This window comes from Punica granatum, chromosome 5 (genome assembly GCF_007655135.1).
Source record: "Punica granatum isolate Tunisia-2019 chromosome 5, ASM765513v2, whole genome shotgun sequence".
NCBI classification, from domain to species: domain Eukaryota; kingdom Viridiplantae; phylum Streptophyta; class Magnoliopsida; order Myrtales; family Lythraceae; genus Punica; species Punica granatum.
The window spans coordinates 14,866,113-14,877,793 of record NC_045131.1 but is presented as its reverse complement, the minus strand read 5'-3'; the positions used below and the strand labels follow the sequence as shown (position 1 = coordinate 14,877,793).

General features: G+C 42.5%; 1 protein-coding gene and 1 pseudogene across 1 annotated transcript; one reads left to right on the top strand and one right to left on the bottom strand.

Annotated features, from left to right (window-relative positions):
• Nucleotides 1-1,284: 1,284 nt before the first annotated feature.
• Nucleotides 1,285-4,914, top strand: LOC116208061 (protein transport protein Sec23A). Its single transcript, XM_031541274.1, has 2 exons — nt 1,285-2,386; nt 3,027-4,914. The coding sequence occupies exons 1-2, from the start codon at nt 1,535-1,537 to the stop codon at nt 4,689-4,691; spliced, it is 2,517 nt and encodes an 838-aa protein (XP_031397134.1). The 5' UTR covers nt 1,285-1,534; the 3' UTR covers nt 4,692-4,914.
• Nucleotides 4,915-4,935: 21 nt separating this feature from the next.
• Nucleotides 4,936-9,832, bottom strand: LOC116209003 (annotated as a pseudogene).
• Between the last annotated feature and the right edge of the window lie 1,849 nt (nt 9,833-11,681).

The window sequence follows — 11,681 nt, the reverse complement described above, 5'->3', positions numbered from 1 at the left end:
TCATTACAAGTAGAATCTTACTATTCACGATTCGATTCTACGATTTACGATTTCACGACCCTTGACCGATTCTAGGTAGAATCGCGATTCTAACAACCTTGGGGAAGAGGTCGGGGCCGCCAATCTGCAATCCCGACCCCTCCACCGAGGGCGCCGAGTCGAGGTCCCCGGTCGATTCGAGGTTATGGTTGCCAATCGGCGACCCCGACCCCTCCACCGAGGGCGTTGGCACCCACAGAGGACGCTGCCCCCCTCGGTGGAGGGTTTAGGGTCACCGATTAATGGCCCTAACCCCTTCCCTCTTTGATTTTTTGTCATATGACTAAAATGAAATAAAATGGAAAGTTGAGGATAAGAATGATAAAAAAAAAGATTTAGGATCAAAATGATTAAAAAGCTAAAGATTGAGAACTGAAAATGAAAAAAAATTAACGCCGTAACCCCTATGTATAATGGAGCAAATTATAGGGGGCTAATTATCCCAAGCAAAAGAACATGGTGCGATTTGTCCTGATCCCAAATCACAAGGGAAATTTTTTGTCTTTTTCCATCATTTTTATCATAATTCAATCTAATTATTTACATATATAATCCGTGCATCAAGCCAAATATAAAACCAATTGTATCATGGATTTCGGCCTTTATTTTCAGTATGCACCATGCTAGTAGAAACCTAATCTATCACGACTAATCTAATTCGATCTCTCTCAATCATGAATTTTTTTCTATCTATATAATTCGAATTGAAATTTTATTTAAAGAAAATAAATATTGAATAGCTTTAACTAAACCAGCTTGATATCTTAAATTAAAGGGCAAATTACACAAAAAACTTAAGTATTGTAAAATGTCTCAGTTTTATTTTAAATTTTGTTTTGTAACAAAATAAATTATAAGTTTTCTAATTGTCTCAAAAATGACTTTCGTTATAAATTCCGTCAATTTTGTATACGCGGACTGTTAACTTCAAATATAAATTAATAAACAAATAAGATAGGTTCAATAAAAAAATTTAAATTTTCAAAAAAGTCTCAATTTCATCATAAATTTGGTATGTAATAAAAAAATCATATGATTTATCATATGATGTGTAAATTTTGTGGGTCCCGTGAAATCTACGTAGCCAAATAGACGGTAAATTTAACAGAATGATAACATGAGGTTAAATTTGAGACGATTCTTAAAATATATGATTTTTTTTATAAAATAAATTTTTTTTTATAAAATAAAATTTAGAATAAAACCGAAACGTTGTGTAATTTGCCCTAAATTAAATCCAAATCGGAATCTCCATTTCTCGTCGTGGAAAGCAAAGTCTCCGGCCACTTAAATCTCCCCGATGGTCGGAAACCCCCGGCATATCCTTCCAGTTCCTTCTGCTTGCTCACTGATGTCTCACTTTGCTGATCCCTTTACTCTTCCTCCAAGCTCCAATCCATCTTACTCCATCGCTCTTCTTCTCCTCCGCCTTCTTCCACTCCCGAAGAAGTAGAAACCCCTCATGAGATCGCCGCCATAGCCATCTCCGGGATCGATGGATTTCGTGGAGCTCGAAGCGATCGAGGGCCTGCGGTGGTCATGGAACTCCTGGCCCGCCTTCAAGGCCGAATCATCGGCCCTCGTGGTCCCCCTCAGCCTCATGTGCACCCCTCTGATGCCGTTCCCGGACCTCCCCCTACTCCCCTACGAGCCCCTCTCCTGCTCCCGCTGCGGCGGCGTCCTCAACCCCTACGCCCGCGTGGACCACCCTGCCCGGACCTGGGCCTGCCCCTTCTGCCTCCTCCGCAACCCCTTCCCCCGCTCCTACGGCGGCATCGGGGAGCACAACCTCCCTGCCGAGCTCTTCCCCACCTATAGCTCGGTCGAGTACGTCGGGCCCAGCTCGGCTTCGAATCCGAGCGTTAGCTCCAATTCGATTGCCGGGTCTTCCTTAAACTCGAGTAGGAACCTGAACTCGGGCTCAAACCTGAGCCTTTACCACAATTGGGGTGATGTGTCGTCGCCCAGTTCGAGCTTGGGCAACGCCGAGGCTCCGTTTAGTAGGAAGGTATCAAATTGGGGGTCGGGCTTGAATATGGAGCGGAACCGGGTAAATGGCTCGTCCTCGGCTTCGCTGCTCTCTGGGGTCTCAGTGTCCACTGGCAGTGGAGGAGGTGATGTAGGTGTCCTGGGACCCGGCTTTGTGTTTGTTGTGGATGTCTGTACTGTTGAGGAGGAGCTCAGGGCACTCAAGAGGGAGCTGCTGCTTGTAGTGGAGCAGTTGCCCGAGACTGCATTGGTGGGGTTGGTCACGTTTGACTCAATGGTGAGGGTTCACGATCTCGGGTTCACGGAATGTTCTCGTGTTGTGCTGTTTCATGGGGAGCGTGAACTCTTGCCCGAGCAGGTTGGTTTCTTTCTCCCGGGATGCACAGAGCTGTCAAAATTGTTACTCTTTATATAGTTATGAGAACTTGCATAGTCAAATGCAATATAAAACAGAATTCTCACGTGAAGCCTTATTCGACCAATTTAATCAATAGAATGCCATATATTTGTGCTTGTCGATAATGATACTATGCTATGTGGGGAACATGAATCAATCATTTAATATTTACAATAGTTTGACAGCCCATGTCCTGTTAGCCGGGTTACTCTGTTGTTCAACGAGGTTTGTCAGGCAGTCTCATTGGTGAGTACTTGAGATCTGAGTGAAATTGTTCCCCACTGCAAAGAGCTTTAATCCGGGATTTTTGGTTAACTGGAAAAACCAACTTGGTTTCTTTTACATATATCTAACAATGTAGAAGGCATGTTGAAATTTTTTGCACTTACATTACTCTGTGGATGAGGCTTTGGTTCCAGTTGGTTGATGCCTTGAAATTCTTTCGAACTTTTGGATATCCATTTCTTTTAGTTTCCGAAGTCAAACGCGCATTATGACTAGAATGAGTTACTTTAGATCTTTCTGGCAGAAAGAAAATGTGCATTGCTACAAGCTTAATAATATGGTTGAGAAATGGAAACTGACCTGCTGCAATTCTCAGATTCACAAGTTCCTTGGAATCAATCCCAGGAAACATCAGCAACCTGGAAAGTCTCCGACTGTTCAAAAGCAGGGCTACCTGCTCCCTTTGTTCGAATGTGAGTTCAGCATCACCACCGCAATAGAAGAGATCCATTCTCTAGGAGGAACCACGCAGGGAACTCGCCCTCTGAGATGCACCGGAGCAGCAATAGCAGTTGCAATTGGTCTCTTAGAAGTATGCTTGACTAACAATGGGTCCCGTGTCATGGTCTTTGCTTCGGGGCCAGCAACTCTAGGGCCTGGGATCGTCGTGGATCCCGACTTTAGGCACTCCATCAGAACTCACAGAGACCTCGCCAGTGGCCAGGCTCCACACTACACAAAATCTGCTAGCTTCTACAGGAGGCTTCTAAATAGATTAAAGGATGCTCCCATAGTCGTTGATTTGTTTGCTTGCTCTCTTGATCAAGTCGGAGTAGCTGAATTAAAACCTCTGGTTGAGTACTCAGGTGGGTTTGTGATGATTGGGGAATCCTTTGAGTCCAGCGAGTTCAGAAAATGCGTGAGGGATGTTTTCATTCGTGATGGGAAAGGAAACCTGAGGATGTTCTTTGATGCAACAATTGAGATCATTACCACCCGGGATATAAAGATTTGTGGTGCTTTAGGACCATGCGTCTCTCTTGGGAAGGGCAATAGCCTTGTTAGTGAGAATGCAGTCATTGGGGAAGGCAGGACCTATGTGTGGAAACTCAACGCTCTAACTAGTAAGACTTGCATCGTATTCTTCTTCCAAGTGGCCGATGAAGAAAATGTCCAACCTGGGTCTGCATTCTGTATCCAGATCATTACAAGATATAGATATGGGAATCTAGGAACAAGGAAGAGAGTGACAACTGTTGCGAGAAGATGGGTCTCAAAGAGTGCTTGTCCAGAGATTGCTGCAGGCTTCGACCAGGAAGCAGCAGCTTCAGTGATGGCCCGACTTGCAATCCACCGGGCAGAGACATGCCATGCTCGGGATGTGATTAGGTGGTTGGATGATGCCCTAATTCGATTTGCTTCCAAGTTTGGGGACTACATCCAAGAAGACCCTTCCACCTTTCGTCTGGCCTCAAACTTCTCATTATACCCTCAGTTCATGTACTACCTAAGGAGGTCTCAGTTTATCGATGTCTTCAATAGTTCCCCAGATGAGACCACTTTCTTCCGGCTCATGCTTAATAGAGAAGGTGTTGTGGGCTCTCTCATAATGATCCAGCCCACGCTCTTTCAATACTCCTTTGACGGTCCGCCCGTTCCAGTCCTTCTAGACGTCCGGTCCATTTCTCCTGATGTAATCTTGCTATTCGATTCCTACTTCTACGTGGTCATCCATTATGGATCCAAGATTGCACAGTGGAGGAAGCTTGGGTATGAGAAGGACCCAAGCCATGAGAACCTGAGGAAGCTGCTTGAGGCCCCTGAGATTGATGCAGAACTATTAATCGCAGAGCGGGTCCCGCCCCCAAAGCTTATTAAGTGTGACCAGCATAGTAGTAATGCAAGGTTTCTCCTTGCGAAGCTGAACCCTTCCGTGACCCAGAACTCGACATACCAGGACGGTTCTGACATAATATTTACGGACGATTTAAGCCTGCAAGTTTTTATAGAGCACTTGCAGGCTTTGGCAGTCCAAAGCTGATTCTGTTTACTGGTTTTTCATTCTCCTCTTTCACTTCTTTCCTTACTTTCGGGGTTTTGTGCTGATTGTATTTACCCGAAGAAATTGTCAAATAGTTTTCACTGTAAAGAGTTAGATGTAGACAGGATTAGTTTCTTGATTTTCTCTTGAATTTAGAAGCCATTGTAGTATTTGATCTAATTAGGAATGCGAGGGCAGAGTGGTTTTGTATGCTTTTGCAGAATGATTTCCCCGCTTTAGGATTATTTCTGCTTCGTTTGATTATGGAGTAAATCATAATCCATTTAACTCCACTTTAATTTTTATCGGTTCAACAATATAATCATTATGTCTTCCATCTCGTGAAGTTAAGTAGAATTCCGTTACCAAATGCTACCTAAGAATCTGCATACTCCCCACTTCAACTGAATTCGGGAATTGAATTTTGACCCCGAGAATCTGCATACTCCCCACTTCAACTGAATTCGGAAATTGAATTTTGACCACGAGGAGATTTCTGCTCATCGAGTATTCTGTCGGTTTAATGAGGTCTCCGAGTCTTCAAATGCTCGGTTGTTTCTCTCACTCGACAAGCCAAACAAGAGAGGGGGATCGTCTAGCGCATAGCCACTTGAAGCGTCTGGTGAAGCTCATAATTCCTCCTCGTTGGCGTACTCACTCACACTAAAGCTGTGGGTTTCCTAAGTCTCCTGCTCCTGATGTCTCGTCTAAGCTCTCCAGCTTCGTGCCATTCCCTTGACGAAGCATATATGTTTGACATCAAGATGTAGTAACCGGATGCTCAGGTTTGAGGCGAAACAGATTATTAGCTGCAATTTGCACTAGTTCGACATCCCATGGCCCTCACAAGCCAAAAGAAAAGCTCCCCACACCTCGTCATTTGGTTCAAAGGGCATCTCTTTGATAAGATCGACAGCCTCGTGCAGAAGTCCTGCTCGACCGAGTATATCAACCGTACAGGCATAATGGTTCACTTGAGGTGTGATAGAGAGCTTCTCCATGTCCGCCAAACACTTCCACCCTTCGTCAATTGGGCCACAGTGACCACATGAAGAAAGGAGGGATAGGAAAGTGATGTGGTCCGAGGCTAACATTTTGTTCAAGCATACAGGAGTAGGCACAAGGCTTCTTCTGCTCGTTCATGCATCCCATGCCCCGAGATCAATACATTCCAAGCGTAGACATCGTGATCTCACAGAGGAGTGCTGTCAAACATCTCAACAGCAGTTTCTAAACCCCCGCACTTGGCATACATGTCCGTTAAGGCATTCCGAAGCTGTGCATCAATTTTAATTTCCAAAACAAGAATAATATCGTGAATCTTTCTCCTGAGAGTACTTGAACCATGGACTGCACATCCTGATACAATAATCAACATTGTAACAGGATTTGGTCGACGCCCAGTTTCCTGCATTTGCGGGAACAGCTTTATTGCCTCACCAGCCAACCCATTCTGAACGTACCCCGAAAGGATAGATCTCCAAGAGATGCCATCTTTCTCATCCATCCTATCGAAAACAGTCAGTGCAGACACCACATTCCCGCATTTTGCATACATGGCTACGAGAGAGTTACTGAGACAAATATCCCCCGAAATTCCGTTACGAAGAGCATAAGCATGAAGCAACCTTGCAGTCCTCTGATCACCCACTTGCCCTACCGCCGAAGCAACGGTAACAAGTGTAATGGAGTCTCCCGAGAGGCCCTCGTTCACCTGCATCTCACGGAACAGAGACAGCTACTCGTCAACCTGCCCTGCCTGCGGATAAGCACCTATCAAAGCTGTCCAGCAGACGAGGTCTCTCTCAGGCATCCCATCGAACAGCTTGCGGGCATCATCCAACCGCCCGCATCTCGCATAAGAATTGACCAGGGCTCTCCCCCACGTGAATATCCGAGCTGAACGCAGCGTTGATCACCTTAACGTGCACCATCCTCCCGCATTGCGGGCAGGCCCTGAGGACAAAAGGGTAAGTGTAGTTATCGGGCGAAACGCGGTTCTTGCACATAACCGAGTACAACTCCACCGCTTCGAGAAACTGCCCGTTGTTCACATAGGCACGGATCATCGTGTTCCAGAGGAAAGAACTGGTCTTTCCGCATCTGAGGTTGACATCGCGGAACAGAGAGAGAGCATCGCGCGGGCATCTGAGCTTGGAGTATTTGAGGATGATTTGGGCGCTCAGCTGCGGGGGTTGAGCGGTGAGGCCGCGGGTGGTGAGAGATGAGTGGATTTGCTTCACTGAGGAGACATCATGGCAGCATGTCTTCAGGAGGCGATTGTATTGGGGTTACCAAATCAAGGGAAGTGTCGGACATTGAGAATGCAGAGGAAGTGAGTGCTCCAGCCAAGTGTTCTGGCTTGAGAAATTGGGTACCGAAGCTCCATTCGCTGTCGAGGGCAAAGAGAAATATTCCAGCCCTCTCAGTTCATTCAGCCGAGCATGGCACTCCGGGGTGAATGAATCTTGTTAAACGCAAACATTGACAACTTCTGTAGTCTTGACAATACCAGCTACCATTATCTATATACCGAGTTTTGCGGGAATAGAGTTTGAGAGTGCGGTTATGTAAATTGAATATCGAGCTAGGGATAGATCAATCTTGTTATAAGAAAGATTAAGCTTATGCATCAATTAATTGATGCATCCTGGTATCACCTTAATACTGGTCCTACTTAAATTTGAAACGCGCAAACATTCAAGCTTTCAAATACTTACCTTAGTTGTCTTGCCTGCAATGAACAAAGTATGACAAAATAGTCAAGCAACGAAAAGAATTGTTTGCAACCTGTTTACTTGGCTTGGGCATATTGGAAGCATTTCCACGACATCATATTGAGAATCATAATACATGTAAATGTCTATTCATTGATTCTTTCAATATTTGATCTACCTTTACTGCATACTGATTTGCTCTTCTAGCAGCATGGAAAAGATCAAGGCGGCGATTGAGAATGACACTGTCGATTTTTTGAGTGTACCCTCTCGTTTGTAGAGTGTGCAAAATGTTTGAGTCCATCTGTACAAGGTTGTTCAATAAGAAAAACGATTCTGAAGCTAATAAGAAGAGGGGGAGAAAAAAAAATGACGTGGAAGAAGACTCCTTAGCAGGAGTTTGTTCAGATTTTAATAAATGCAGATCCGGTAAAGTATAGGTTGAGTTCCACATCTCTTATTCTTTTGTGTTGGTATCTGATTACAGCAGGTGTTATTCCAATGCACAGTGAGCTCATGAAAGGGTCGTTGATGACTCGGTATATGACGGTTAAGCAAGTGCAAGATCATCTGCGAAAACACCATGCTAATTTGCAGCTGGAAAAGGAAAGGAACAAGAAGCAACAGGACCACAAGCAATGAACAAGAGGGAGAGGGATCTGGATCGACAAGAAGGGACCAGCAGGGTAGGGATAGTGATGAACCAGCGTCAAAGTGACAGGATAGCTAAACATTAATAATTCATAAAACATCTAGGTTGATGATTATTAAACCTATTGTGGTTAAAACTAAAAGGAAAATCTAGAATCTCGACTTAAGGTTCGAGATGACCGATAATTTTAAATAATAGAGTTACTCAGTATGTCCTTGATTTTTGATCGTAGAGTGTGCTTGACTACCTAATTTTATCGGTTTTTATTCAACTTTTGATTTTGATTGATTTTTATTGTTTAGACTTTAAAATTTATTAGGTTTTTGGTATTTCTAGTTAGATTTCTTGTTGATTTTAATTTTGGTCGTCATCATTCTAATAGTTACGATAGTTTTTATATCAACATTTCATTCATTATATTAATAAATTAAAATTAAACTAGATCAATGCAAAATTAAATTAAAAATATCCAAACCTAATAAAGTCATAAAACCATAGTCACAATAGATATTAGCTCACGAATGAAGGCGGACTATACTTGACAATTATAAGCACAATTTTTTATTATAAAAATGATAAAGGACTCTCATCACTAGTGTTATTACCCCACAATCCAAATTTTGCTCAACTAATATTATGCAAGGTCCTCTTTTGCGCTCCAAGCAAAGTCCTCAAACAAGAAAGAATTGAAGGACACATGAAGATGGTCACTGGCTCTCTACCCCGTGAAAAATATTCATTTGAGCCAATAAAACCAATGTCTCTCATTTACCCGTGACCTATCTTACGCTATAACCCTAAGAAAGCCCATTCAGATTTGTGAGGCCTTCTAAGATTTCTGGGGCAATCTACCAAGGAATTCTATTGGTAGAATTGAGGTGAGGATTTCTAGTCATTTGTAAATCAATAGGCCATACATGATAAGTCTTTGTCTCAAAGGAGTGTACCACCCGCCCGCATATAATCCTCCCCTTCTCAACCAAACACCACAACCCACATTCCCAAAAAGAGGTCCTTCGTGATTGATTATGCACATTTATGACGAAACTGGTGCAAAAGCACTAGTTGTTGAAAGTCCTTGAAATGCCGTTAATGACTCAAGGTCTGAGGGAGGATTAGGACGAGAGATAACCCCGCTACATTAAGCATATGAATAAGTGATCCCATCCACGGTGAGAAAAGCCGCTCCAATTCCTTGGCTTGCGTTGTGAGCTAAATTATCCTCGCAAAATGAGCTTGAACGAGAGTGTTATGAATGAGATTATCTCCATTTTAAGGAGAATATCGATCTTCTCCCATCCTTGCCTACTGAAGCTAACCATTAGGCATCGATTTATAGTCTCATTTCATGGCTCAAGAGCCTTTTTCAAAAAATAAAAATGCTTTGCCGTTTAGGAAAAAGCAAAAAAAAAAAAAAAGAGTCCCACTGAAGCAGGGTATGATTTTGACATCTTATCTGGCCAATGAAAGGATTTTTCAAATGATTTTTTTCAAAAGGGCGCAAGAATGCATACCCGTTGAAGAAAACAGTTTGATTGAGCCTATTAAAAGTCATCTAGGGGGTTCAGGTCAATTGCAAGGGTCGGCAAAGGACAATCTCGTGAACTCCATATTTTATCAAACTTCAATTGAGTTCGGCATTTTAAATATACCAACTAACCTTCCTTTTCTTCACCAGTTTCCCGAGCATGAGGGTGAGGGAACTGACAGGACTGAATCACGGCGTTTGTCAGAGAAATATAGACATCGACAGAGAAAATCGCGGCATCCATTCGAAGTCACAGATGCTGACGGTTTGAATCGCGCACCTGAGCAAAAGGGCAAGGGGAGCATATGAAAACGAATCGCAATTGTATATCAAGGGGATGCAAAGATTGACAAAAAGAATCATGACATCAATCCAAGAAGCACTAAAACTGACGGATACTAATCACTTTTCTCCCAAAATCATTTCGCACGTGACAAACTTTGAAAAGTCAATTCTTCTAAATCATTTCAGTTAAAAATTCAATCAGCGGGTGGAATTGTTTCCTACTCACAAATCAAAATCCGGACTAGTGGACGGTATGTGTTTCCTCATTCACAAGTCAAAACTTGATCGGCGGGTGGAAGCTTTTCCCACTCATCGATCAAAACTTCAACTAGTGGACGGCATGTGTTTTACTAGTGAATGGCATGTGTTTCCCTCACAAGTCAAAACTCAATCAGCGGGTTGTAGTGTTTTCCACTTATAGATCAAAACTTCGACCAATGGACGACATGTGTTTCCCCGTTCATAAGTCAAACCCCTACCAGTGGACGGCACGTGTTTCCCTGTCCACAAGTCAGAACTCGATGAGCGGGAGGTAGTGTTTCCTAATCGTAGATAAAAAATCCGACCAATGGACGACATGTGTTTCCCTGTTCATAAGTCAAATCTCAATCATTGGAAGGTAGTATTTCCCCTACCACGTATCAAAATTTGTAAGCCCTCAGTTGGGACCAAACCAAGTTTTTTCAAGCCCCAATGTGGCCTGATCGAAAGTTTCAAGCCCCTAGCGCGGCTAAACCGAAATTAAACCCCCAGTTGTGGTCAAACCAAAAATTCTCAAAACCCCAGTTATGATCAAACAAAAAATTCTCAAAACCCTAATTGTGATCAAACCTGTAGTCCAAATCAGGGCTATGTATCCCCGACGGTTCGCCTAAAAGTAGATTGAGCATGAGCAAATGTCCAGTATACATAATTATGCAGAAGTTATATAATACATTTATCTAGAAGGTGAATGGCAGGCCCACAGGTGGGAATCGAAAGGGTGGGATGCGATAGGGATCCATGTCTATAAGAAGGTGAAAAATTAAAACATTAACGGCCCGATACTTGTTTTTATTTAAGATTTTAATTTGTCTTGTAATAATGCTTTTTTGTGTGCTTATTTAATTTAAAATTCTCGAATATTATTTATATAGTAAAACCTTGAGAATTGGACTGCCTAAGCTAACTTTATAACCGTCCGGTTGATTTTCTTCTTCTCAGTGATTTTATGCTTCTTTGCTAATTGAGAATTGATTATTTATATGGTAATACATTCCTCAATTAAGTCAGCTCAAAAGAGTTGTGCGCAGTCTCGTATCAATTGGTCTCATACATGACAGTGCTATTTAAGAGTCAGTTGTACTAAATAAATCTATTGATTTATCAATAAAATAATTTTACATTTGAAAATGCTATTGAAAGTATTTAGCTGCCTTTATTGTTGGGTAGTTGACGCTTACCCTTTAACATGCACAATCTCTAATTTGCACTATGAGTAGCTTGTATTTTTCAATTTGCTAGAGCTCTTTTAAAAAATAGTTTCTAACCTACTTGGATAGGTATCAATTATTACTAAATGAATTTGTTGATTCATTCATATATATTTGTTGGTTAAGCTCCGCCGTGGATGGATTTGAAGCCCGATATCATCGCCAACATCAGGGAGTGATAGTTAAATTATAATTGCATTTTTTATCAGCGGCACCTTGCAGTTTTCACGACTCGAATCACGCAATATTTTCCCATACCTACATTACCTCCTTCCGTTCCAAGAACTCTTGAAACTGAAGAAACTTTTGTCCTTGTTTGGATCAGTACCATATCCT

Bases quoted from the DNA above. Each gene is read 5' to 3' on its own strand.
- LOC116208061 (XM_031541274.1), top strand. From the start codon at position 1,535: ATGGATTTCGTGGAGCTCGAAGCGATCGAGGGCCTGCGGTGGTCATGG. The intron at 2,387-3,026 runs GTTGGTTTCTTT...TGCAATTCTCAG, and splicing joins GTGAACTCTTGCCCGAGCAG to ATTCACAAGTTCCTTGGAAT.